General features: G+C 39.3%; 1 protein-coding gene across 1 annotated transcript in view; it reads right to left on the bottom strand.

Annotated features, from left to right (window-relative positions):
* Window positions 1-27,202, bottom strand: part of LOC126199194 (lysosomal alpha-mannosidase-like) — a 90,511-nt gene that overhangs the window by 6,239 nt on the left and 57,070 nt on the right. Inside the window, exons 15-16 of the mRNA XM_049935977.1 lie at window positions 16,099-16,350; window positions 1,002-1,151 (exon numbers count right to left, since the gene is read on the bottom strand). Coding sequence (XP_049791934.1) covers window positions 1,002-1,151; window positions 16,099-16,350 — 402 coding nt within the window. The remainder of the gene's footprint in view (window positions 1-1,001; window positions 1,152-16,098; window positions 16,351-27,202) is intronic.

The raw sequence follows: 27,202 nt of genomic DNA, 5'->3' as shown, positions 1-27,202 counted from the left end.
CATATTGTCCACAACATCCAATAATAACAACAAATTTTGAGTGTCCAATACTCCAATAGTGTAAATGAATTGCATGTTACCATCTGAGATGCCATAGGCTTCAAAGGTAAATTCAAGAAGACAGAACCAAAGATCAGGCTGTCACAGCAGGTAAGACGGCATGAGAAATTTATTGCACAGCTTGGGAGGCATAGTGCAGCTTGATGGTGTGTTCACAACATGAAACTATTGGTGACAAGGCCCGTTCCATTTATTGGTATCTCTTGCAATCACTGGTTTCCACAAATGAGGTTTGTGATGCCATGTTCAAACATATTTGGATGAGCCAGTCACCTTTTGCCACGAAAAGAGTGGTGATTTCCAGTACTTATTCACCTTTTCACATGCAGTTACTGATTGCAGATCAGTTCTATCATGTTCTATCACTCAATGACACAAACGGAGCCCCACAAACTGGGCAACACGGCATTTTGGGTATGGTTACAGATGCCACTGCTAGGGCATTACTTTTGCAGGACAAGTGAGTGCACTATGACACAGTGAGCAGCATAAAACACAAAGATCCCAGCACTTGCCAAAAAGTTAACACTGGTTGTGGAATAGTCTGAAGATCTACTAAAACACCTGATAAGTGTCTTGGAGATGTAGTGTCCATGTTAGTTGGCAAAATGATACCACTCTTGAGTTGCTTATTGTTTTCCATGGTTAGGTTCACCACTTGTCGTTATTAAGATCTAAAGTTGAATAAAGGCACTGTAAGCACTACAAAAATTCAGTAGGAAACCAGGGTGATAACTCAAACAAAGTTGTTAAACATAACCAAGATGCTGCTAGATTGTTCATCAAACAGGCACAAACTTAGAGCACACTTTCAATTACATTTTTGACTGTTTTCATCACACAGTCTTTCCTTCAATACTGAATGAACTTTGACTTCTGACATTGATCTATATAATACTGTTACAACACAAATGAAACTGCTATTTGTTATCTTTTCTCACCTCCAAGTTCACAGTAGCAGGCTGAGACAACTCTGTATCTTCACCTTTCTCCAGAATATGCTCTAAGCGTAGTAGTAATGAGCCTTCTTTCCATGGTTCCAAGGTTAGGATCTGAATATTTTCTGGAAGTTCTTGGCTCAGGCCTGAGAACTGGAAGATAATTTAAAAAACATATAGTAATCATCAATAAAATATGTAGAAAGTACCATTTTATAAGATAAACGGTCCCTATCTCCAGTATGATTTGAGACAAATATGTTGCTCAGACATGAACACTAATTACACAAAATGATCCATTAATGCAGGAATACAATCAAATGTTATTACATGTAAGAATTAGAACATGATTTATATTAATATTAGATGCATCATTTTAGCAGCAGCAGCATAAAATATATCACATGCAGCAACTAGGTTTTTCTTTCAACAACGGTGAGGGTAGCCCGAAAAGCCAGGAAATTGGGGTCTCTGTTCTATGCATTTTATTCAGCACTTATGATTTTACCCATAATATGAACAGTTGCATTGTAACATACTGCCTGACAGAGAACTGAAACACCCAGACAGGGAAGAGGTAACATGAAACTTCACAGGTTGAAAGGGTGTGTGATGTTACTTCAGTGATTGCAAATTCGAGTCAAATTTATAAAGAACGTGGCAGCATGAGAACAATTATCAGTATGAGAACATTTATGTACTAATTGGGTTGGGAAGGGTCTTATAAAGCCATTGTATCATCTCCTGAGACAGGCTGGCCAACAAATGACATAACTTGTCCTTGATATCTTGGGTACTGACACTGGGATCCAACTGACATCCAAACTGATCACTCACAATCTAGTGGGAAGAGATTTATAGATCTTGCTGGCCATTGGTGTACCACAACATCTCACAGATAGTTTATAGAGACTTATGCCGTGTATGGATGAGCATTGCCATACTGAAAAATGGCACCGACATACGGCAGCAAAAGTGATAACATATAGGGATGCAGCAGCCTGTGACACACCATTGTACCATGTGGTTTCTCTAAATTACTGCCACCTGTGACCTGAAGTCATACCAAATGATTCCCCACATCATGATACCATGAGTAACACTGCTATCTGCTCCACAACACTGGAAGAATGGAGCCTCTCCTCAGGTCACCACCACACTCGTTGGCAATTGTCACCTGGTGTAATGCAGAACCACAATCCATTTCTGAACATGATGCAATACCATTTATCAACAGTCCATAGTTCCCAATAATCGTACCACTCCTAATGTAGCCATTTGTGTTGTGGTGTCCATGACAGTCTATGCACTGGACAGTAATTCCCCAGATCGGCTGTTGCTAGTCTCCATCCAATAGTGTGGGATGGCAGACTGTTACAGGCAGTCCATTGATTTATTCTTGGATGGCAGCAGAGATGTGAAGTGGTTAAAATTTGCTTCATGCACAGTACAGTGATCCTCCCTTATGGTGTTCAGACATGTTTGACTGGAACATTGTTGATGAGTATGCCTGCCCTCACATTCCCACATAGTCGAAAACTGGGCTACTGTCACATCCAAATACCCCACAAATCTGGATATTGCACAATTCAAGAAAACAGCCATATGGAGACCCAGAATGAGGCCCCTTTCAAATTTTATCTGGTGCTGATAATGCTGTGTCACATGAGTATGCAGTATCTCTGTATCCTTCACCATGATCACACAACATGTGAAGACAGTCACAATTATTTACATACCCTCTGATAGTCTGTACATGTATGAAGTTACACCGACTGTCGATCATGCCTTCTGGGTACTTTGTTTTTTAACAGGCCATTTATTGAAAAGGTAATATGTGTAACAAGTAGATAAAATTTCAGTCTACATTAAATAAGAAAATGATGACATGAATGCCAATATTTGGAGTTAGAGGCAATACAGAAAAATGAAAGAGGACTAACTGTATCGAGCCAAGTGAATGACAAAGTTGTTCAGCAAAAGTGAGCACTAAGAATATTGTGTAAAGTATCTTTCAAAATTGTATCTTGAAAGAAAAAGTTAAAAAAGCTGTTAAAGTGACTTGATTGTGGTAGTGCAGCTGGACCCAGTGGTATACCATCTAGTTTCTAGATCACTTACATACCTGACTCTTCCTCTGTTAGAACTTGTCTACCGAAGATCACTAAAAAGCCGAAGCATCTAACATAACTGGAAAACACAGCAGTTCATTCCAGGTTTTAAGATAAATTGCTGGATATATACAGAAAATTCTGTGCTCACTTATCTTTTTGTTTGCTATTTTTATATCATGGTACTATCATTTCTCATGATACAATTTTGAAAGACACTTTATACAATATTCCTAGTGCTTGCTTTTGCTGAATAGCTCTTTCTTTCACTTGGATCAACACAAGAAAGTAGATGTATCTGGAACTGAAAAATACAGGTCAGTATCATTATAAGCAGTTGTCTCAAGTATTTTGGAAGATATAGTGTGTGATAAAATAGATACTTTGTAAATAATAGATTTCAGCTATCAGTCATCCTTTGGAATTTTTATTGACAAATCTAGATTTCGGCTAGCAACTAGCCATTCTCAATGCTAAGAACACAACAGGTACATACCTGTAGTTAGATGATGTCATAAAAAAGTTGCAATTAATGGCTTAACTCATATGGTTTGTATATTACATACCACTATCCTTTTTTGGTAAATTAATGTAATGCCTGTTGGTCTGGCTTTGTACACAGTTCATGGAATACTAATTTTTGATGAAGGCGGGCTGTGTGGAGAACACATCAGTTGGTTGTATAGCGCCCTCTATATGAACTACATATAAGCCTCAATGGAAGTAAACAACTTCAAATTTAATTGCATGAAATGGAACATAAGTAAAATTCTTACATTGTCATCCGACTTATTTCATCTTTATCATCAAGTAATAAAATTTCCATGCTCACTCCTTGTGAGTCTGTTTGTTGTTGTTGTGGTCTTCAGTCCTTAGACTGGTTTGCTGCAGCTCTCCATGCTACTCTATCCAGTGCAAGCTGCTTCATCTCCCAGTATGTACTGCAGCCTACATCCTTCTGAATCTGCTTAGTGTATTCATCTCTTGGTCTCCCTCTATGATTTTTACCCTCCATGCTGCCCTCCAATACTAAATTGGTGATCCCTTGATGCCTCAGAACATGTCCTACCAACTGATCCCTTCTTCTAGTCAAGTTGTGCCACAAACTCCTCTTCTCCTCAATTCTATTAAATACCTCCTCATTATTAAACCTACTCCTGCATTACCCCTATTTGATTTTGTATTTATAACCCTGTATTCACCTGACCAAAAGTCTTGTTCCTCCTGCCACCGAACTTCACTAATTCCAACTATATCTAACTTTAACCTAGCCATTTCCCTTTTTAAATTTTCTAACCTACCTGCCCAATTAAGGGATCTGACATTCCACACTCCGATCCGTAGAATGCCAGTTTTCTTTCTCCTGATAACGACGTTCTCCTGAGTAGTCCCCACCCGGAGATACAAATTGGGGACAATTTTACCTCCGGAATATTTTACCCAAGAGGTGACCATCATCATTTAACCATACAGTATGTTTTGGTTAGTGTTACAATGCCAGATCAGTCAATCATCCAGACTGTTGCCCCTGCATCTACGGAAAAGTCTGCTGCCCCCCTTCAGGAACCTCACGTTTGTCTGGCCTCTCAACAGATACCCCTCTGTTGTGGTTGCACATATGGTACGGCTATCTGTATTGCTGAGGCACACAAGCCTCCCCACCAGTGGCAAGGTCTATGGTTCATGTGAGTGGAGGTGGTGGGGGGGGGGGGAGGGGGGAGGGGAGTCGGTTATTCCATTATTATTATTAAAACATTTAAATTACGTCGTGTGGGTAAAACTTTCTTAATGGGTACAAAGCCAGACCAACAGGCATTACATGCATTGGCCAAAAAAGGATAGTGATATGTAATATACAAACCATATGAGTTAAGCCATTAATTGCAACTTTTTTATCTAACTACCGGTATGCACCTGTTGTGTTCTTAGCATTGAGAATGGCTAGTTGCTAGCTGAAATCTAGATTTGCCAATAAAAATTCCAAAGGACAACTGATAGCTGAAATGTATTATTTACAAATCAAAATAATGGTCGCTGAGTGCAACAGCCTCTGAATGGAGGGTAACCTGAAATAGATACTTGTTTCAGTAATTATTACTTATGAACAGACTCACCAAATGTAGAATGTTTTGGGGAAGTTTAGTATAGAATAAATGATACCTTTAGCTCTTTAGCTCAAAAATGTATCATATGAAGTGTTTATTCATTGATTTCTTGTAGCCCACTATTTAATAAACTGGGGATTTTCAAGCTGGCTTTGCAATACACTTACTGCTCCTGATATCTGCTGGTTACAGCAAATTCTTCTTTAAAAGAAAGAGCTGCATTTGTTCAATAAACACAGGATAGATAAACCATATGTAGAGAATTGTTTGTTCCTCTGCAGTATATATAATCAACAATCTCCCACATGAATTTAAGGCAGCCATGTACTAAGTGTATATTTTTAAGTTATGTATCTCACATAGGGACCTTGTCCTTACGAATGCTAGTGTCTCGGTAAGCTCCTTCGTTCTATGCAGAAATACGAAATGTCTATAGAACTGGTAATATTGTTATTGTACTTTAGAAAAGTAAATGGAATTCAAGAAACATTGTTTTTGTAATAAGAGTTTTCAACAATTATCTGATGTGATTTGCACTTTTTGTAGCTTTCAGACAGATGCAAGAATGCTTACCAAGAAAGGCTATGACTGTCCATCTCTCCCACTTGTGCTCATAACAGTTTACAAACAACTATGTATGTTAACACATTATATTATTATTATTATTATTATTATTATTATTATTATTATTATTATTCAAAAGTCTGGTAAGTAACTACTATTACCTTAATGAGGTAGCATTTTCAGTTATTGTTTGACACCATTCAATGTGGTGAGAAAAGTAATGGGATACCTCCTAATATTGTGTCAGACCTACTTTTGCCCAGTGTAGTGCAGCAACTCCAAATGACATGAACTCAACATGTTGATTTAAGTCCTTTGCAAAAATATTGAGCCATGCTGCCTCTACAGCCGTCTATAACTTCGAAAGTGTTGCCGGTGCAGGATTTTGTGCATGAACTGACTTCTCGATTATTACCCATAAATGTTTGATAGGATTCATGTCATATGATCTCGGAGACCAGACCACTCACTCGAACTGTCCAGAATGTTCTTTAAACCAATTGCAAACAACTGTGACCCGGTGACTTGGTGCATTGTCATCCATAACAATTCCATTGTTCATGAAGTCATTAATGGCTGTAGGTGGTCCCCAAGTAGTTGAACATAACCCTTTTCAATCTATGATCAGTTCAGTCAGACCAGAGGAGCCAGTCAAGCCCATGTAAACACACCTCATACCATTATGGAGCCACCACCAGCTTGCACAGTGCCTTGTTAACAACTTGGATTCATGGCTTCATGAGGTCTGTGCCACACTTGAACCCTACCATCAGCTCTTAATAACTGAAATTGTGACTCAGCTGTCCAGGTGATGGTATCCCAGTCATCTAGAGTCCAGATGATATGGTCATGAGTTCAGGAGAGGTGCTGCAGGCAATGTCGTGCTTGAGCAAAGTCATTTATGTTGGTCATTTTCTGCCACAGCACACTGATGCCAGATTTTACCACTGTGTCCTAAAGGATACGTTTGTCATTTGTCTCACATTGGAACCTATTCACATGATTCATCTGAGTACAAATGTAAGCTCCGCCAATGCAGTGCCCTTTTATACCTTGTGTACACAATACTACTGCCATCTGTACATGTGTGTATCATTATCCCATGACTTCTGTCACCTCAGTGTACAGCGGCTTTATGTTACAGTGGTTTTATGTAATTTAAAAAGAATTAAACAAATAGAAATTGGTTTACCATTAAAATCTTTAAAAAAATATTATCTGTTTAGAATAAAACACCCCTGAGATATTGTAATTGAAGACTGAAGATTTTAGGATCCTTGGTTGTGAACCATGGAAACATCTCTGACTTGTAGTCAACTTGTCCTTGGTCCCTGATAAAGTCAAAACCATTGCTTAAGTTTTGAATAAAAATCATCAACAATGGTGTACAAAGACTTCCAGTACTAGGGGCCATCCTCGTTTTGCCAATGTCCTTATCAAAGAGGGCAGCAGGGCAGTCAGAGGTTGGGGATTCCCTCTTGCCCTAGGGGTGGAAAACTATTCCTAAAAGGCACAAGAATCAGCAATGATTAATGGCATTTTTCTAACTTTCTTAACGTTCCTTCTACCATTCAAAGTCATTCATGCTATCACAGCATTACGATCAGTAACGCCCTCTTCTATTCATTCCGTGTAGGCTTTCACGGCCGGCGTCTTCATCAATAAACACTTCCGGGCTAAGTTGATCGTCTACAAGAGGGTCGACAGGAAACATCGATTCCAAACAATTCCCAAACGGTTATTAATTTATCAGAAAAAGAATTGTCTAAGGAAGAACTTTCTGTTCTGTCTAAAGGAGGGAATTTTGCAATAACTCCATCCAAGATTCCTATGGAGGACATTATTGCTAATATAGAGGCAGGAATTCGTCAGTTACCATCATATTCTGCTGACGAAATTAGAATGGAAACCTCCAGGATATTACGCAGAGCTAAGCCACCCAGTAGCAATCTGTCTCAAGGGGAAAGGAAGGCATTGCGAGAGATCAATGCAGACAAGAATGTTATTATAGTTGCCGCTGACAAGGGAAATGTTACTGTTTTAATGAATACTGAGGATTATCACAAGAAGATCAGTGATCTCCTGGAACCCAGCGCATACAAGAAGTTGAAAAAGGATCCCACAACAAATGTGCTGAATGCCACCAATCGTCTGATAAAACAGTATTCCATTCCTACAGAAGTTAAAAAGTATCTTTGTAAAACGGAGGCTTATCCTCCGAGATTATGTGGATTACCAAAGATACATAAGCCTGATGTTCCTTTGAGACCAATAGTCAGCGCAATTGGAGCTCCTACCCAAGAACTAGCCAGACACCTTGCCTCTTTGTTACAACCTTACATAGGCAAAACTGAAAGTCATATTAAAAACTCTCTACATTTCATTGAGAAATTGAGGGAAATTACTGTCAGTCCTAATGACATCCTTGTCAGTTTTGATATAGTGTCTTTGTTCACGATGGTTCCAATTGATGAAGCTCCCTCCCATATAGCCGATATGTTCCCTACTGATGTAGTAGCCTTGTTCCAACACTGTCTATCCTCGACCTATTTTCAGTACAATGGCGAATTTTATGAACAGATCGATGGGGTAGCCATGGGAAGCCCCCTAAGTCCCGCAATTGCGAATTTATTCATGGAATATTTTGAACATCAAGCACTGCAGTCGGCCAAAAAAAGCCCCTCGAAGTGGTATCGGTATGTGGATGATACCTCTGTAATATGGAATCATGAGGAAGAAGACTTGAATGATTTCCTGGTACACTTAAATAGCATCAACCCAAAGATTAAATTTACTATGGAGAAGGAGAAGAACGGACAACTTAACTTCTTGGATGTATCAGTTATCAAACGGGCGGATGGGACCTTAGGCCATAACGTCTACAGGAAAGGTACACATACTGATCGCTACCTCCATAAGAACTCAAACCACCACCCTAGGCAAAAGAGGGGGGTCATAAAAACATTAGTGGATAGGGCCAATAATATTTGTGAACCAGGCTACTTACAAGAAGAACTAAATCATTTACGAATGGCCTTTGCAAAAAATGGTTATACGAAAAACGAGATTAACCGAGCACTTCACCCAAATAGAAAAATGCCTAAAAATAGGAGAGAGCAACAACCATCAGCTGGAAAAGTATTTCTTCCGTTCATCCATAATATCACGGATCGCATTGGGAAAGTACTAGCCAAGTTTCACGTAGAGACCATTTTCAGACCTTCTAAGAAAATTAGTGAATGCCTAAGATCAACAAAAGATGCTCGTCACCCCCTAGCCACCCCAGGGGTATATAAAATTCCGTGCAGTTGTGGCAGGGTTTACATAGGAACTACAAAAAGAAGCATCAATACACGGTTGACGGAGCACAAAAGAAACTGTCGCTTGGGACATATCGACAAATCGGCAGTAGCGGAACATGTTTTTAAGGATGGAGATCACGAAATTAAATTTGGTGAAACAAGCGTGCTAGCGAGGATGTCGCATTATTATACACGTATGTATAGAGAGGCAATTGAAATCCACAAACATCAATACAATTTTAATCGTAAAGAAGAAGGATTAAAATTGGATAAGATATGGTGGTCAACGTTGCATCAATCACGTGACAATCGATTGCCTGCAATCGAGAGAACAGACGATAGCCAGAGATAGCTGCACATCGACGCCATGTGACGTGCGGTGGCGCCCTCTACGATATCCATATAAGCGGCGGCCCCAGCTCCTAGCAGCCAGTCGTTGACTCACCTCCGAAGATGTTCTCCGTAGTTGAGAACGAAACGTCAGGGAGAAGAAGTTTTACAGATCGACCACGGCAACTTAGCCCGGAAGTGTTTATTGATGGCCCTCTTCTATGTTCACTGAACTGAAAACTTTGGGTCTGTTTGCTGCTAGGAAGCCTAAGGTTTTGCCCTCTCAACTTCTTGAACCATTTGGTTGAAGTAATTTTCAAACAAGACATTCACAACTACCTTGCATGAACTCCTGTCTCTGACAACAAAATTTTATTGTATAACTCTCCTGTTCTATAGATGGCTTCCAATTACCACACTTGATTCAACTATGACATTTAACTTCACCCAGAGATTATTACACATTCAGAATCTATTAAACTTGTAGATATTATCAGTTCCTTATAGCAATGAAACACTGCCACAATTTACCTCTAACCTATTCTTGTGATATCTACTACAATCTGAATTTACTGTAGCTTTTCACTTCTGGTTTCAAGCAACTTTCTGTTTCTAATACCATCTGGACATTATTATTTTTAATAAGCAATACTAATTCTGAGACCTTACCATTGATGCTCCTGTAGATTACTAACATCACATAAATGTTCCCTATTCCCAATCTACAGCAACAAAAGTTCTCTGAGATCTGTGGCTGACCTTTCATTGATTTTGGCAGGAAATTCATCACTGATCCTAAGGAAGTGTTCCTCTAACCTAAGAAACTCTCACGTGCACATCACAAGTTCAAATCTACCCAAGCAGCTGCTTCCCTTGTGTAGAGCATGCCTGAGCTATTGATAGCGGCTGTAGAATCCGCAAGAGGTACTCCAAAACGAAAATTTCACATCCAAGATAGCCAGAGCATCACTTGAGTGTCCGGGTCACACCTTCCACTAAGCTCCAAAGCAGAGGACTGCCATTGACTCTGGTTAGGATGCTGCAAATATTGAGCTGCGGCTGCACCCTGTGTGTGATGATAGCTGCCTTCACCAACCAAACCAACCACCTAAAGGAAACAAGGATGGCCTCACTACCCAGGTGGCAAGTGCATGCATGCCAGCATGAGCTCTGATTTTCAGCTAGTGGTACACAATGCATTCAGTAGCCACTGGCAGAGCTTCCTCCACATCTCAGAGGAGAGTTCTCAGCAAACACAGCAAACATACAGTGTGCACACTGGCCTTCTTTCTTGACTGTCCTGCTGTTTTCCTGAAGTGCTCCATCACCCACCTAATAATGGAGTTTGTGTACCAGCAAACCCACTCTACGGGCTTGTCTGGTCTTTGCAGGTAAATTAGCCACTGCCCCAAAAGATGCATCCTGTGCTGGCTCAGATGTGTTATTCATACCTGTTGATAAAGTGTAAGGGGGCAGCTGTCTGGCCAATTCTCACTTCCACCTTCCACTCAGAGGTATACACCACTCCTCCCTGTGTGAGAACAAACTGCTCAGATGTTCTGCACAGGATGACACAGTAACAGTGGAGTTTCCAGGGTTGCAGCTCTTTCCATTGCTGCAGCTTCAAATATCAACCTGAAGTCTATCAACCGTTGCATATGTGGTTTCAAGTTTTTTTCATGCAGTGGACATTTCTTGCTGTGTCTGCACATAACAAGAACAGTCCCTATCCATTTCATGCTGTGTATAAACTGTACAGAATCATCAAAAAATAATGTACTAACAAAATCAGTCAGGAGTAGTTGAGAAAGAATAAACAGACCAGAGCAAAAGATAAAATTATCCAAATGTCGCACTACTGGTTGTGGTGCATACAAAATACGGATAAAAAATTTAAAAAAAAGAACAGAAATCTGTTCTACAAAGTTCTCGCCCTGCATTACAGATTTAAAGTGCATAAGCTCTCACAGCAAAATAAATAACAGTACTAAAACAGAAATATAAACAACTACTGTTAATTAGACACCAGATCATGCAAGAAAAAAATTCAAACACTTACCAAATGTTATTAAACACTAAAAATCAATCCAGATACATACACAGATATCACTCATATCTTCGCAGAAGTACATAGGAAAAACACTAAACTGTGTACAAGAGAAACTGCTGCTGGTGATGTCTGCTCTTACCTTTGGCAGCTTCTGTGCTAAACACACACACACACACACACACACACACACACACACACGTACACACGGAGAGAGAGAGAGAAGAGAGAGAGAGAGGAGAGAGACAGAAGAGAGAGAGAGAGGAGAGAGACAGAGAGAGAGAGAGACAAATTATTCTGCCCCATTTTGGCATGCTGGTATAGTAACCTTATTATTGCTGTTATTCAAAAAACAGCCGTAGGTTGCATAATGTTCCTTATTAATTCAAGAATGATACTTTTCACCTGAGTAGGGCACCATCAAATTATCTGAAAACTGCCAGGGCCTTTATTAATTGTCATGTGTATGCAATTGTGTTTGACCTCTTTAGCATTGCTAACTTTTAGCCTTATGTTTGTGTCTAATCTTTATTTTATTGGTCTATGTTTTTTACTTCATTATTCTTTTACACTACTTTTGAGCATAAGGATTTTCTATGTCTCTGTACATAGCCTTCAGTCTAGAAAGTCATGCATTTTGTAGGTTCCCATATGCCCTATTATGATTTTATGTATTTCTCAATTTGTCCATTACTATTTGAATTTTATGCCATTATCACACTGTACACCTGATTACAGTGCTGCATGGCACCTGTCATTACTATTAGCCTAATAATTGGCTTAAACTCCTATTTTTTGCAATATGTGAATATGGATGGGGCCTCAGGCATCGTTCTAGTGTACAGCTGTGTTTACAGTTTGCATAAGAGGTTCTGTTCTGGGCTGTATGCCTATCATTGCCTCCATTAGGTAATATGCATTTTTTGGTTTCTCCTTCATTCTCTACTCATGCCTGATCCTGGTGCTTTTATTTATTAATTTTTAATATTTCCTCCGTTATAGGTTGCCTTTTAATATGTTTTATTCGGTGTCATCCCTTCTTTGACATGTGCTTTTTGGCAGGAAATTTCTGATTTTTTAATGGAATTATATTACTTTTCTCTGTGTAATTTTATCCAGTTGGTGTTTGAAGCTCATTTTGCTGTTACAGTAGTCCAGGATAGGACCATACCAGATTAATTGTAATGACATCCTCCCCTTATATTTTGAGATAACCTGATGATGCTCTATCCAGGTGAAATGCTTCATTCTTAATAAAGAATGTTGTGTAACCTATGACTGTTTTTTAAATAGAGAGATGAATGCCCAGAAAAAGCACTTATGGGATATGGCCCATTTTACTTTCGTCATGAACATATGATACTCATTGGTATTGGTGTATGGTGTTTTCCTTTTAATGCTCATTCCCGATTCCTTATTGGTTTTTACTGTGATGTGGTTATCAGACATATCATGTACAGCTGTCTCTTACCTCAACTACTCTGTGTGTATAGTTTTGAGGTTGGCTGGAACAAAAAGATAAGTGGTTCTGTAAAGAGTGAAGAACATAAGTTGTGAAATGGGGTCCTATCATTCCACAAAGGAAATGGCAGACAAGGTATTCTATTAATTGTTTAACCAGTGGTATCACTGAACAGGTGTATGTCACATACATCAAACAACACCCTCAGTGCCGCATTCCATCTGGAAGAAAAAAGCAACTGGTTGTTTCAGTGACTTCCACACATGGGATCGTTCAAAACAGTGGCAAGGGATTATGGTAGACCTCACACACACTGCATGCTGGATATGGAGAAGCAAGTGTTGCAATGAACCTAAAACAAGAGTGTGCAAAATTGTAGCTTTGAACTCATAAACCACACTTTTGTGTGTACAGTTCAGCACTAGGAGTTAAAAACATCACTTACAGCATGTGCAAAGCAGGTCACAGAGTGACCATGACAGATTACAGTTCTACCTATGGATTTGAAAACAGAGGGCTGAAGATGCACAGTTTTCAGCTTACATTTTATTTCTGGATGAGGTGAGATTCACACAGAGTAGGTTAATATACAGGGTGATTATAATTAAAGTTTCAAACCACTGTAGAAATAAAACCACTGGTCAGAATGATGTCCAAATGCAACGGAGTATCATCGGAGAATGGGGAAGATGTATGGCAGAAGAAAAATAAATAGTTACAAAATGTAGCAATAGATGGTGCTGTAAGCATCATAATTTAATAATGGTCAACTACAGATGACAAATGAATCATACAACAATGCCTAAGGTGTATGTTTGATGTTAAACAAACTGTACTACTCAGTGTGCATGGGGTGTACAGGTGTGATGCTGTTAGTTACGTAAGCCCATCCACCATGGTAAGGTCATTTCACATCAGATGGGAAAATCAGTTTTTAATTATCTGGAGGCCAAAAACTGGATAAAAAGCATCAATCAGATCAGTTTTCAGTTGTCCTGAGGCCAAAAACTACATAAAAAACATCAATCAAAAACAAATCAGATTATTAATTTCTGTGTGACTGGCACGAAATATGTTCAATATGCTGTCCACCATTTTCTGCAACAAGTTGAAATTGAGAAACAGCATGTTCCACAACTGATCAAAGTGTTTCTTGGGTCACATTCAGAATGTGTTCTGCAATGCGTGCCTTCAATGCAGCTAAGTTTGCAGTCGGAATACTGAACACAACATCTTTCAGATAGCCCCACAGCCAGAAGTCACACAGATTAAGATCGGGTGATCAGGACAGCCAGGCCGTAGGGAAATGGCGGCTGATAATTCTAGCTTTCTGAAATGATGCTTCAGCAGCTGCTTAACTGGATTTACAATGTGTGCAGGTCCGTCATCTTGCACAAAAATGATCCCATTCACCATCCACACTGTTGGAGAGCTGGAAATGTGGTTGTGGAAAAGACACTCATAGTGACGATACAGGTAACAGAACCAGAAGCACCTGTCTCTTCGAAAAAATATGGCCCTATGATAAATGATGCAGTAAACCTGTACCACACAGTGACCTTTTCAGTATTAAGTGGTACTGGTTGATTTGTGTGTGGATTTTCCGTTGTCCATATTCGACAATTCTGTGTACTGACGTATCCTGTTAGAAGGAAGTGGGCTTCGTCTGTCCACAGAATCTTCCATGGTCCATCATTGTCCACTTCCATGTGAGCAAGGAATTGTAAAGAAAAGGTCTCTCTTGCTGGCAGGTCAACAGGAAGCAGCTTGTGCAGATGGGTAATTTTGAATGGATACAAAGAAGGATGTTTCGTAGGATTTTACGCACTGCGGTCAAGGATATGTCCAATGTTTGGGCAATTCTCTGTGCACTACACATTTGCACATCACCACTCATCTCCTCCTGCATTGCTGTGGCCACTGCTTCCACTGACGTCAAATCAGTTCGTTTCCTCCCTCTACCAGGTTGCACACCAAAAGAAACTGTCTTTCCGAATCATTTTCTCCAGACCTACGCAGTCATCAGACCAACTCTTTTTTTCAAACCCTCCAGTGTCTGGAACTTCTTCAGAGCAACATGCGCACAGTCATCATTCTTGTAATACAGCTTTATAAGCAGAGTGCGATCCTGGGTTGAGACTGTCATGGTGAACATCGCAGACACGAAAGGACGAAAATCAAACGTGTTTATACCAACTTAAATGGGTCGTGCACATGACAGGTGTTTTCATTTATGTATTCTGACACATACAGCACCATCTGTTGATCAATTTTCACACTATTTTTTTTCTTCTGCCAACATTTTCCCCATTCTCAGATAATATTCCGTTGCAATTTGATGTCATTCTGACCAGTGGTGTTATTTTGAAAGTTTAACTTTAATTATAATCACCCTGTATTATCACAATAACCACATGCAGGAAGAAGCTGCAATGCCTCAGGTGATCTTGGTGTCAAGTCATCAGCTGTGCTTTAGTGTCAGTGTGTGTGACCAGGAATTGTGGATGACAGACATGTTAACAGGTGCTCTTTATCACCAATCTGTGTGTGACAAATTACCAAATGTTGGAGGATTCTACTCTTGCAAAAAATTGAAGGATGTGATTTATGCATGATGGGGTTTGAGGCCCACTCTTTCATATGTTGTATGAAATCACCCAACAAAAACTTCTATTGGGTGGTGGATTGGTCAAGAAGGTCAAGCAACAGGGCCTCCCCTTTCACCTGACCTTACCCCTGTAGTTTTGTGGCTATGGAGTCATTTAAAGGCACTGGTATGTTACACACCCATCAACAATGTGCACACATTACAGGAGCATGTTTCCTGTGCATGTGACCAAATCTGAGGGTAGCCAGGTATGTTCACATGAGTTCATGATTCTTTGAGGAGGAAGGCTGAAGTACATGTATGAATTAAGTGGTAGGTGTCCACAATGAGCACCTCTTGGAGTGTCAACGAATATATGGTAATCACAGAGAGTGGCTCTTAACTTGACAAGCACTTTTTCTTTTTTTTGTTTTTGTTTTGGGGTGTGTGTTTGTTGTGACTTCTATCCAATTGTGACCAGTACTATCTCCTGTAAAGAAATGAGACTTATGTTGTAAACACCCTGTAAATAATGATAAACTATCATAAAGTATGTGTTAAATGTACACAAAGAAACTTATTTTATACAGACCTGAGATACATGTGAATTAGCCCAGTCTGCGAATAAAGTGTTGCTAGCATCACCGAGAAGAACCCATGGAGATAAGAGCTTCTTCTGCGCCAATTTACGTTCTTGAGCTGCCAGGCTCTGTCCACCATTACCTGTTATGCTGCCAGCCAGTAGCCAGTGTTTACCCCTCGCAACTATACCCTTGCCAAATGCCGGTTCAACTAATGCTTCGCCAACTCCCATTCCATCATCACTAAGCAGCCTACGATGGACCTGTATTGCATTTAGAGTGTGTAGTAAGCTATTCTTACAGGACAACATAAAAAATAGATGATTCATAATGATAGTATTTCAAGCGTGATTCACCTTAAAAGGTCCAAAATAAATGAAGTTATCATTGCAGATGAGTTCAGTAGATGAAAGTCACAGTAACAAATCCAAGTAAACTGGTTAAACAACAAGAATAAAAAACTTCTAGTCAGTGCATCATTTCTAAAAGTGTTGTGGATGATTCACAATGTACCTTTAAATTTTTACATGGCAATCAAATATTTAACTAATTTTACTTTTATGTTGTAAGATATTCAGACAAATATTAAATGTATTAACTTATTAAATCACTGAGAACACAGATTGCATTATGAAATAAAACATTCACATATAAGTAATAAGTAATGTATTCATTAACAGAGAGCAGTAGCAATCAGAAAATAATTATCTAAGCTGCATTAACAATTAACTATCTTTATACTGCTAATTCTATATACTATTTGTGTTTGCACAGCTTCCAGAGGAAAATAATAAAAGTTGGATGGAAGATATTACTTTGAAAAAGGTCTTTCATCCTCTGTTATAGTGTAATGATTTCTCTGCATGTAAAAATGATAGTAAAAAAATTTACTAATTTGATTACACGTTTAAAGTAGCAAGGTAGCTGATACAGTTTTCACTGTGGCATTTCTACATGACAAAGATGAACTGTCTATGTGAAATACTATAGGTGAAATCATCTATCAAGAACAAAGTAAAACATATCATTTTTTCTGTCTATTAACCATTAATTTTATCCACTGAGTTTAATGGAAATTTCTGAGATTATCACAGTTTACTACTACATTTTTACCTCTGTTAGGCTATTATAAAAGCATAGTATTTTATTCATTAAGCAATGGAATTAATATGTTACAACTGCCCCAGTAGACTGTTTTGAAATCTGTGAGTGATATGCAGGCGGCAGTAGCATAGTCCTAGATTCCTCACTTAATACTGGTTCCTTACAGTTTGTAAGCAAATTATTGCTGAGACTGACTCCATTTTCCTAGTATCCTACCAATGTACCAAAGTATGTCATATATTTCACCTTCAATTGAACCTATGTGAACAATACATGTCGTGACCTCACAAGTCACAGCCAGGTGTTTGTATGAGTTGACTAATTTCATTTGTTGTATAGTGACCTTATAGTCACAGATTACAATATCTTGCATTTTACAGCCTGCACAAAATTACATTTTTGAACAATTAAAGCAAGTTGTCAAAATTTGCACCACAGTGAAAAATAATGAAGAACTTGCTGGATATTTACACAACTTTCTTTCAGATAGCATTTTGTTATAAATAACTGTGCCATCTACTAAACGTCTGAGGTTACTATTAATATGGTCTGTTACATCATTAATATTCAAAATGAACTGCAAGTGTCTTATCACATTTCCCTGGGGTACACATGAAGTTACGTCTAATCTGAAAATGACTCTCCATCCAAGGTAACAGGCTATGTCCTCCCTGTCAAGAAATGTTCAGTCCAGTCACAAATTTTGTTTGATACCCCAACGTGATTATACTTTCATTAATAAGTGGTTGTGTAGTACTGAATCAAATGCTTTATGAAAATCAAGAAATGCTGCAACCACCTGACTGCCATGATTAGTGGCTTTTTCCACATCTACATCTACATACTCTGCAAATCACTTTTAAGTGCCTGGCAGAGGGTTCATAAAGTCACCTTTAAAATTCTCTGTTATTCCAATCTCGTATAGCACACGGAAAGAACAAACACATATATCTTTCCATATGAGTTTTGGATGTCACATACAAAAAATGCTATTTGGGTTTCACATGACCAACGTTTTCTAAATCCATTCTAGTTGACATGAGGAGATCATTCTCTTTGACAAATCACATTGTATTTGAGTTCATAATATATTTTAAGATTCTACAACAGATGAATTTCAATGATGTTGGATAGTAATTGTATGTGAATGTGACCCCTGCTTCCTTCCAAACTATGGGGGTAGTTCTCTTTTGAGACATCTACACCACATTATCAGTGAAAGAGAGGCTAACTAAGCCACAAATTCTGTATAGAGTCTGATATGGATTCCATCTGGTCCTGGAACCTTATAAATATTTGCAAATTCAGCTATTTCTCATTGCCACCAACACTAATATGTATATCACTCATCTTTCCAGTGGTGTGGAAATTAAACTGGGGAAGGAAACATTTGAAAACAGAGTTCATCATCTCTGCTTTTGTTCAGCTACCCTCAATTTCAGTTCATATGTCACTCATGAGTGTTTGTATATTACCTTTGGTGGCACTAACAGCTGTTGCATCTGACAAGAATTTCTTGCCATTTTGTGAGTGATCTTTCAAAAGGATTCTGCAGTGTTAGTCATTGGAGGATTCTGTATTACTCTTTTGACTGTATAAAATGTTTCATGTAGCAACTTCCTATATACAACTACTATGTTCTTTGTTTTATTCCTGTTGTTCAATAGCCACTGTTTCAGTAGAAGTTTCTTAACAGACTCTATATGCCACGGAGTGTGCCACTCATCATAAGCTTTTCCATTAGCTGTCTATCAAATTCTTGGTCAAATACCCTGTCAAACTTGAGCACAGTTTGTCTACATGCTCCTGTTTGGTCCACAATGTTTCAAGTTCCTCTTGGCATTACTGCCTCTTTGTCTATTACCAACAATTAAAATTGCACTATGATGAAGGTAGCACACAACAAATACCGATTGGCATAAGGGGTACTTACTACCTGCTTGAATATGCAAATGTTTAACATTTCAGGACAATCACACAATGCAGGCAGGAGTAACATCATGTATATTAGGAAATAGTATGCAGAGGGTTCTTCATTCAGAACTTCTGTTTGAATTTTGGTTGTTTATGATAAGATTATATTACACAGCATGTAAGAAGGAGAAATGTGTACCAGCACATGTTAGAACTCAGCAGCTGCAGGATTGTGGACTATCAAGACTGCACTTTATTGTTCTGTGATATTTCTGCTTGTATTGGTCATGACTGTCATGCAAATATAGAATCATCGGATATAAGAGGACCCTACCTAGCATCATCTGTGATCTCAGTGACCCCATACAATTAATTCCAAGAGGACAGTGATGCAAACAACAATACCACTGTTCACAGGAATGGCACTACACAGTGTTCTCAGTCAAATCCTCATTCTGCATACAGCATCACAATGGACAACTCTGTGGAAACTCCAAGGTGAAAGTACAGTTTTGATGGATCTTTTGCAGAACCAGGGAACTCTTTCATCTTAGGCAGTTGCTGGAAGAAGATTTTGATGTTGCATTTTCCAGCAACCTTTTCACTTTTGGCTGAAAGCAGTCCCAAGTAAGAAACTGAAGTGAGTCTCTTCTCTCCCTCTTTGTCTTCCCAATTTTCTGCATCTTTTCTTTTTTTCTACCCCATTCTAATCTGTGCTCTGCTCTGTGAAAGACCCAACAAAGCTGAATGCACCATGGGTACATTGCATCATATATAAATATGGTTGCCAGTGCATCGGACAAACACAGCACTGTATTTTGCAAATGTTATGGGTAACGCATTAGGTGTGTAGGAATGGGATGCACAGAGAAATCAGCAGTGACAGGGACTAGAACAAATGAAGATCACATTTTTGACTTCGAGAAAACAAAGTTGCAATGCTAAGCAATTGGGACACCATTATTAAGAAAACAGAAATACAAATCCCTGAGAACCTTGTCAACAAGTACAAAGATTACCAACTTAGTGTGATTTGGAATCCTGTGTTAAATGCAATACAACAAGAGCACTCGCAGCACTGCACAGCTCACAAGATGCATCAAGAATGCCCATACAGAGATTGGAGCACAGCTGCCAGCCCACCTGGCACCCCCACTACTGCACCACCATCTCCATGCCTGCCAGCCAGACAGGACCAAGCTGTGTGCAGCCAGGTGGAGAGGGTGCACCACTAGCATAAGCATTGAGACATCCACAAATCTTGACACTTAGACAGAAATTGTTGAGTATGGTGCTTGTCAAAACGATGAGATATCGTAATGCTACCTCCTGGCTGAGAACCAGAGAGCTGTCCATCAATAGAAAATTTTGGGAAAGTCTACATTCACACTCATGGCACCTCTAAGGTGAGGGGATGCTCTGCATCTTCTGATAGCTGCAGAAAGAATGCATCAGGAAAGCAAAATAACTAAGCACATTGGCTTTCCATCAACAGTGTCAATGATTTGAGAACATACTGCCACTGTTTTCACAACTACAGCACCAGGTGAAATCAAAGAAAACAGACCAGACATTACAATGGATGGGCATAGCTATCATAATGGGGCACATTCACTTCACACAGAAAAAGTTGGTAAAGAATGCTCTGTACTCTGTTACATCCCATTACAGATTGCAGGGACAGTACCAGCACGCACTTAGGAGAAAGCAGACTGCAGCTCTTATTCCAACAGTAAAGTACAGAAACAGTGTACTGCTGTACAACAGCTCAGCAAATTCAGTAGGTTATTGGGACTTAGACTATGAATAGAGAGATGAGTAATGTGGGAGCTGTTGTAAACTTTACTGAGAAAGAACTGGATTCAGCTACCATTTAGGCCATCACAAAAGGGCTGAACTCTGCACATATCCTGATATCCATACTGAAATGAGATATTATTAGTGGCACAGAGAAACGAATTCAAGGCTTTCTAAAGAAAGAAGCAGGGAAGATTAGATGAGGAAATCTGCAGGGTTATTGACAAGTTCGGTCTTCTGAAATCAAACCTGACTGTGGTGGAATGGGAGGGTCTCTGATCACTGAGAGATGATGTTGACATTGCCCAGACAAGAAAAGTGCTTGTCATTGGGAGCTCCAAAATTACATGCATTATGGAGATACTCAGGTTGGGAAAGAATGCCAGAGTGGACTTGGTATGTTTGCTCGGGGGCCATGTTGGGGAGGGGATCGGAGAGGGGGGGGGGGGGGGCAAGGGCACTCTCATCTGAATCATGGAGGAGGCTCTGCTGGTGGTTGACGAGTACACAAGTTCGCTGGGAATAACTGGCTACAAATCTTAACTATGTTGTTATGAACAATGCTTGCTGCTTGTGTTCAGTGGATGGCTAAGATGAAGGTAGCTATCATCACATGTGGGGTGCAGGCCATACTCACTGCTTGTAGCATCATACTCAGATTAGTTCACAGTCCTCTAATTTGAAACAGAGTAGAAGGTCTAAGCCAGAGGCTCAGATGATTCTGTGATGGTACTGGATGCAAATTTCTTGACCTCCATTATTCAGTGGAGAATTGTTGGGTCTCTCTTAAAAGGTAAGACATGCTCTATATGCAATGCAATGAGAGAAGTGTACAATGAGTTTGTAAGTAAAATATTGCCAGCCAATTCAACTAAAAACTGTAAATCATTTGGGCTTAGGTAAAGTCAGTACATGGATCAAAATCATTATTCAGTCACTCAGTGACCACAGTGGCAGCAAAATGGAAGATGACAAAGTGAAGGCCAAAATACTCAATTCAGTCTTCTGAAATTGTTTCATCATCGAATATCATAATATGGTCCCTCGTATGAACATTGGAGTGGAAGATATTGAGATAAGTTGTCGTAGAATAGAAAAACAGCTACAATTGCATAGTAGTGGAAAGGCATCAGGACTAGATGAAATATCTGTAAAATTCTGCAGAGATTATGCGAAAGAACTTTCCCCCCTACTACCAGTAGCTTATCATAGATTATTGGAGGAACAAAGAGTACATAGCAACTGGAAGAAAATGCAGTCATGCCTGTTTGCAAGAAGACAGATGCATAGGCCTATACTGCTGTTGTAGAATTGTGCAGTATACTTGATGCTCACATATTATGATAATTTTTGAGAGCAAAATCTCCTATACAAAAATCAACACAGATTTTGCAAACAGGGATCTTGCAAAACTCGGCTTACTCTGTTCCTCCATGATAGCCATAGTTCTGTAGACATCAGCACTCAGGGTGATGCTGTGTTCTTAGACCTCAGGAAGGCACTTGACACCATCCTGCACTGCCATTTAGAGGAAAAATGTGAGATTATTGAGTATGGGACCAGATATGCAGCTAGATTCAAGACTTTCTTGCAGAGAGAACTAAACATGTTGTTCTTAATGGAACAAAATTGGCAGATGTAAAGGTACTTTGAGGAATACCCAACGATGTGTGATAGGACCATTACTGCTTACATAATATACAAATGATCTAATAGAAAATCTCAGAAACTCCAGAAAGCTATTCACAGATGATGCAGTTGTCTACTAGAAGGCATTAAAAAGGTCTTTCAGATGGTTGACAAATGGTGCAGGGACTGGCAGTTGACAATGAATGTAAATATATGTAGCATACTGCATGAGCACAGTAAAAGAAATCCACTACAGTACAACTACACCATCAGTGACAAATTGCTGGAAACAGTATCTGCTGTAAAATATGTGGGAGTAGCCATCTAGAGCAACTGTAAGGGGAATGATGATATAAAACAAGTACTAGGAAAAGCAGATGCTAGGTTGAAATGCATAGGAAGAGTATTAAGGAAATGTAATTGATCCACAAAATAAGTGGCTTTACAAAACACATGTCCAGCTGATTCTTGAATATTACTCACCACCATGGGACCCCTACCAGGTATGGTTAATAGAAGAGAGAGGGAGAGAGAGAGAGAGATAGAAGATCCAACAAACAGCAGTCTGTTTCATCAAAATTGTAAGCTGTAAAGGTACTTTCAGGAATACCCCAACAATGTCTGATAGGACCATTACTGTTACAGAATATATAAATGATCTAATAGGAAATGTCAGAAGCTTCAGAAAGCTATTCACAGATGATGCAGTTGTCTATTAGAAGGCAGCAACGGCAGAAGACTGTAGTGATTTAAAAAAGGATCTTCATATGATTGACGAATGGTGCAGGGACTGGCAATTGATACTGAATGTAAATATATGTAGCACACTGCATGCACACAGGAGAAGAAATACATAACTGTGCAACTACACCGTCAGTGATAAATTCCTGGAAACAGTGATGATATGAAACAAGTAGTAGGAAAAGCAGATGCTAGATTGAGATTCGTAGGAAGAGTATTAAGGAAATGTAACTGATATACAAAATAAGTGACTTTACAAAACACATGTCCAGATGATCCTTGAATATTACTCACCACAATGGGGCACCTACCAGGTATGATTAATAGAAGAGAGAGAGAGAGAGAGAGAGAGAGAGAGAGAGAGAGAGAGAGAGAGAGAGAAGATCCAACAAACAGCAGTCTGTTTCATCACAAGGTCATATAGTCAATGCAAGTGCTTTACAGATATGCTCAACAAACTCCAGCGTCAGATGCTACAAGAAAAGCAGTGTGCATCATGGAGTGGTTTCCTAATGAAATTCTGAGAAAGTACATTCCAGGAAGAGTTGGACAACACATTACTTCCTCTGACATACATCTCCCAAAGTGACTACAATGAGAACATTTGAGAAATTAGAGTTTAGAGAGGTTTACTACAATTATTCTTTCCCCATGCCATTTATGAATGGAGCAGGGATGATGGGGAGGGGGGAACAGACAGTGGTACCAGAAGTACCCTTCACCACAAACTGTCAGGTGGTTTGCGGACCATTGACATAGATGTAGGATAGTCCTACCTGCAGACAAAGGAATGTGATGATGCTAATGTGTACCAATGGCTACTATAACAAAATTGATGTTCCACTATAAGACTCAGCCTACAAGAAGCTCAAGTAGGACACAACCATGACCATGACCAGGACAATGTTGCTGTGTTGAGGGGCTCTGAATTACCAGAGAAAGTGAAGAAATGACTGTATCCTCAGGTGCCAGCTGTACCACACCTTTATGGACTTCCAAAAATCCACAAGGAAGGGTGCCTCAGTGGCCAGTCCTCAGTGCCATTAACTCACACAATTGTGGGTCCACCAGACATCTTGCTACACTTCTAGAATCTCTTGTGAGACACTGCAGTCACCTTTGTAAAAAAAACCTGGCTGATTCTGTGAAAGTTCTGTGTGGTACGTGACTGCAGAGGGATGAGCTGCTTATGAACTTCAATGTTATATCACTCTTCAGGAAAATACCTCTCCAAGGCTCCTTGTCGCTCTTAGCTCAATACTTTGAGCTGCAAATCGTTAGCCTTTTTAAGCATGCATACACTGACTGCCACCTTTTTCGAATACCACAGGGAGTTTTGTAAACAATTTGATCATGGTGCCATGGGATCCCTACTGGCACCTAGGATTTCAAATCTCTACATGGACTGTTTTGAGGATGTGGCACTTCAAACTGCCCATTAAAAACCACAAACACTTCTTTGACTGTGCTGATGATGCATTTGTGGTGTGGGAACATGGGAGACAGGTGCGAACAAGTTTCTCGACCACCTTAACAGCATTCATACAAATGCTGCATTCACAATGGAAGTAGAGGAGAAAGCATGTCCCCTTTCTTGAATGTACTAATAAAGAAGAAGTCAGATTTTACACCACACTATGCAAGGTATAGAGAGAAAATGCATGCAGGCCTTTATTTATGGATATAGGTATTTATGGATATAGTGTATCACAGATTAGATAGCCTTCAAGAAAATATGCAGAAAACATGTAAGAAGGTGAAGGAGGCAAGAGACTAGCGTTCCTTCCTTACTTGGAGGCTGCTTTCAGCCAAAATTGCAAGGCAAGGCTGCTTTGTGAATGCATCATCAAAACCATCATCCAACTGCTGCCTAAGGTGCTGCTCTGTGACAGACCCACCAAAACTGGCAGGGACATACAGCATCCTATGTGAATGCAGACTGGGCAAACACAGTACTGTATATTAAAATGCTGTGAGGAACACATCAGGTGTATAAGACTGGGACAAACAGAGGAATCTGCAATGGTAGAAAAGAGCATAAATGAAGATCACACTTCTAAAATCAAGATCACCAATTTGCAGTGCTGAGAAACAAGCTACTGTGACATCATTATCAATGAATCCATAGAAAGAACCTCATCAATAAGGATGAAGTTTATGAACTTAGTTCAGTGTGGAATGCCACATTAGCTGCAATACAATAAGAGTGCAACCAGTGCTGCTCAACATGCAAAACGCATCCAACACATTCATACAGAGATTCAAGCAAAGCCAGACCACCCATCACTGCACCCCCACCCCCTACCAGACCCAGCTGCTTGCAGTTAGGTGGAGGATGTGCACCACTAATATAAATATTGGCACATCTGCAAATATCGATGCTTCACCAGAAGATAATGTGTATGACATTCATTGAAATGTCATGATATCTTAACACTACCACCCAGCTTGATGCCCGAGAGCTTTAAATCAAATTTTTATCTCTTGAAGTCAGTGATCCAATCCAGGAACCAATGGAATGGTGCTTAAGATCTGTATTGCTTCCTGTAGTAAATGAAAGTATTTGTATGTGTGTGGGCTATGTGAGAGTCAATAAATACAATCAACATGAAGTTAACCCAGAGGCAACAGCTGAAAATATTTTGGAGTAACTTTGTAAATCAAAATGCTTCAGAAAAATGGACAAAAACTACTGAGTGGCAGTCAAGAACAACAACTGTTCAAAACATCTACACTGCTAATGGGTGGGATTTGTTTCAAAAACAAATTTCACAGATTCTTGGAGGGTGTGCATAGTTAATTTTTATGAGATTCTGGTGAATGTAGCAGCCACTGAGTACCAAGTTATTAAATTACACCACTTTCTGTAAAGTTTGTAAAAAGCAGGAAGACACTGGTCACCACCACACTCCCAGCCTTTTTGCCAAATTTCCATATCTTGAAGCTGCTACACTGCATTCAAGTAGCTCCTCAAGAGGCATCGCAAGGCTGAGTACACTTTGTACCAGTTCTCCACCAAGCAAAATTCCTTGTCAGTTTCAGGAATCAAACCTGGATCCCTCACATAGCAGCCATCTAAGTTGACCACTCAGTTACCAAGGTGGAGAACTAAAGCGTCTACTCTTAATAATTTACTCTGTAAGAAATGTTCATTTATTTTGTGTCTTGCCCAACAGTCAAAATTTGAGAGACTCAAGGTCAACTATAGTAAATCATGAGTAGTAGCATGGTGCAATGCATTTGGAGAGTCAGCTGTCTTGGCTGACTCACAATCATGTGGAGTGGGTGACAGAAATATTTAGTGCTTCCTGATTTTGACAAACTTTATAGAAAGTGGTGTAATTGAATAACTTGTTACTCAATGGTTGTTACATACACTGGAATGTGATAAAAATTAATTACACATGACATCTAACAATCTCTGAACTTTGTTTTTGAAAGAATTATGTCACTGCACTGATGTCAAATGGTAGCTGTTTATAATTTTATACCTCTGATGTGTAGTGATATATTTTTATACCTCTGATGTGCAGTGATGGATGTTGTGAACAGTTGTTGTTCTTGATTGAATTCACATATGTTTTTGACCTAGTCTTTATTCTTCTAAGACCTTGCCACCTCATCATAAAAATTGAGTACAGATTGAGAATGAGGGATGTTGCCTCGTATGAACATACAAACATTTTTAGAATTTTGAGACTGATTTGAAGTTCACACTAGAAATGAATTATGATCCATATTTCCAATCTTCAGCATGAAAGCATTTGATGATATTTTACTAAAGCTACAGTGCATGAAATTTTACCTAGCAAGATAGTTGTACAAAATTTGTGTCATTGCGATAACACAATTCAAGCAACAGTCATCTTATCATAAAGATGGGTATTATAAAATAACTATGATCATAATTTAGAACCAAAAGTCATAGCT

This window comes from Schistocerca nitens, chromosome 1, assembly GCF_023898315.1.
Source record: "Schistocerca nitens isolate TAMUIC-IGC-003100 chromosome 1, iqSchNite1.1, whole genome shotgun sequence".
In the NCBI taxonomy this organism is placed as follows: Eukaryota; Metazoa; Arthropoda; class Insecta; order Orthoptera; family Acrididae; genus Schistocerca; species Schistocerca nitens.
This window is presented reverse-complemented; position numbering and strand designations above follow the sequence as displayed.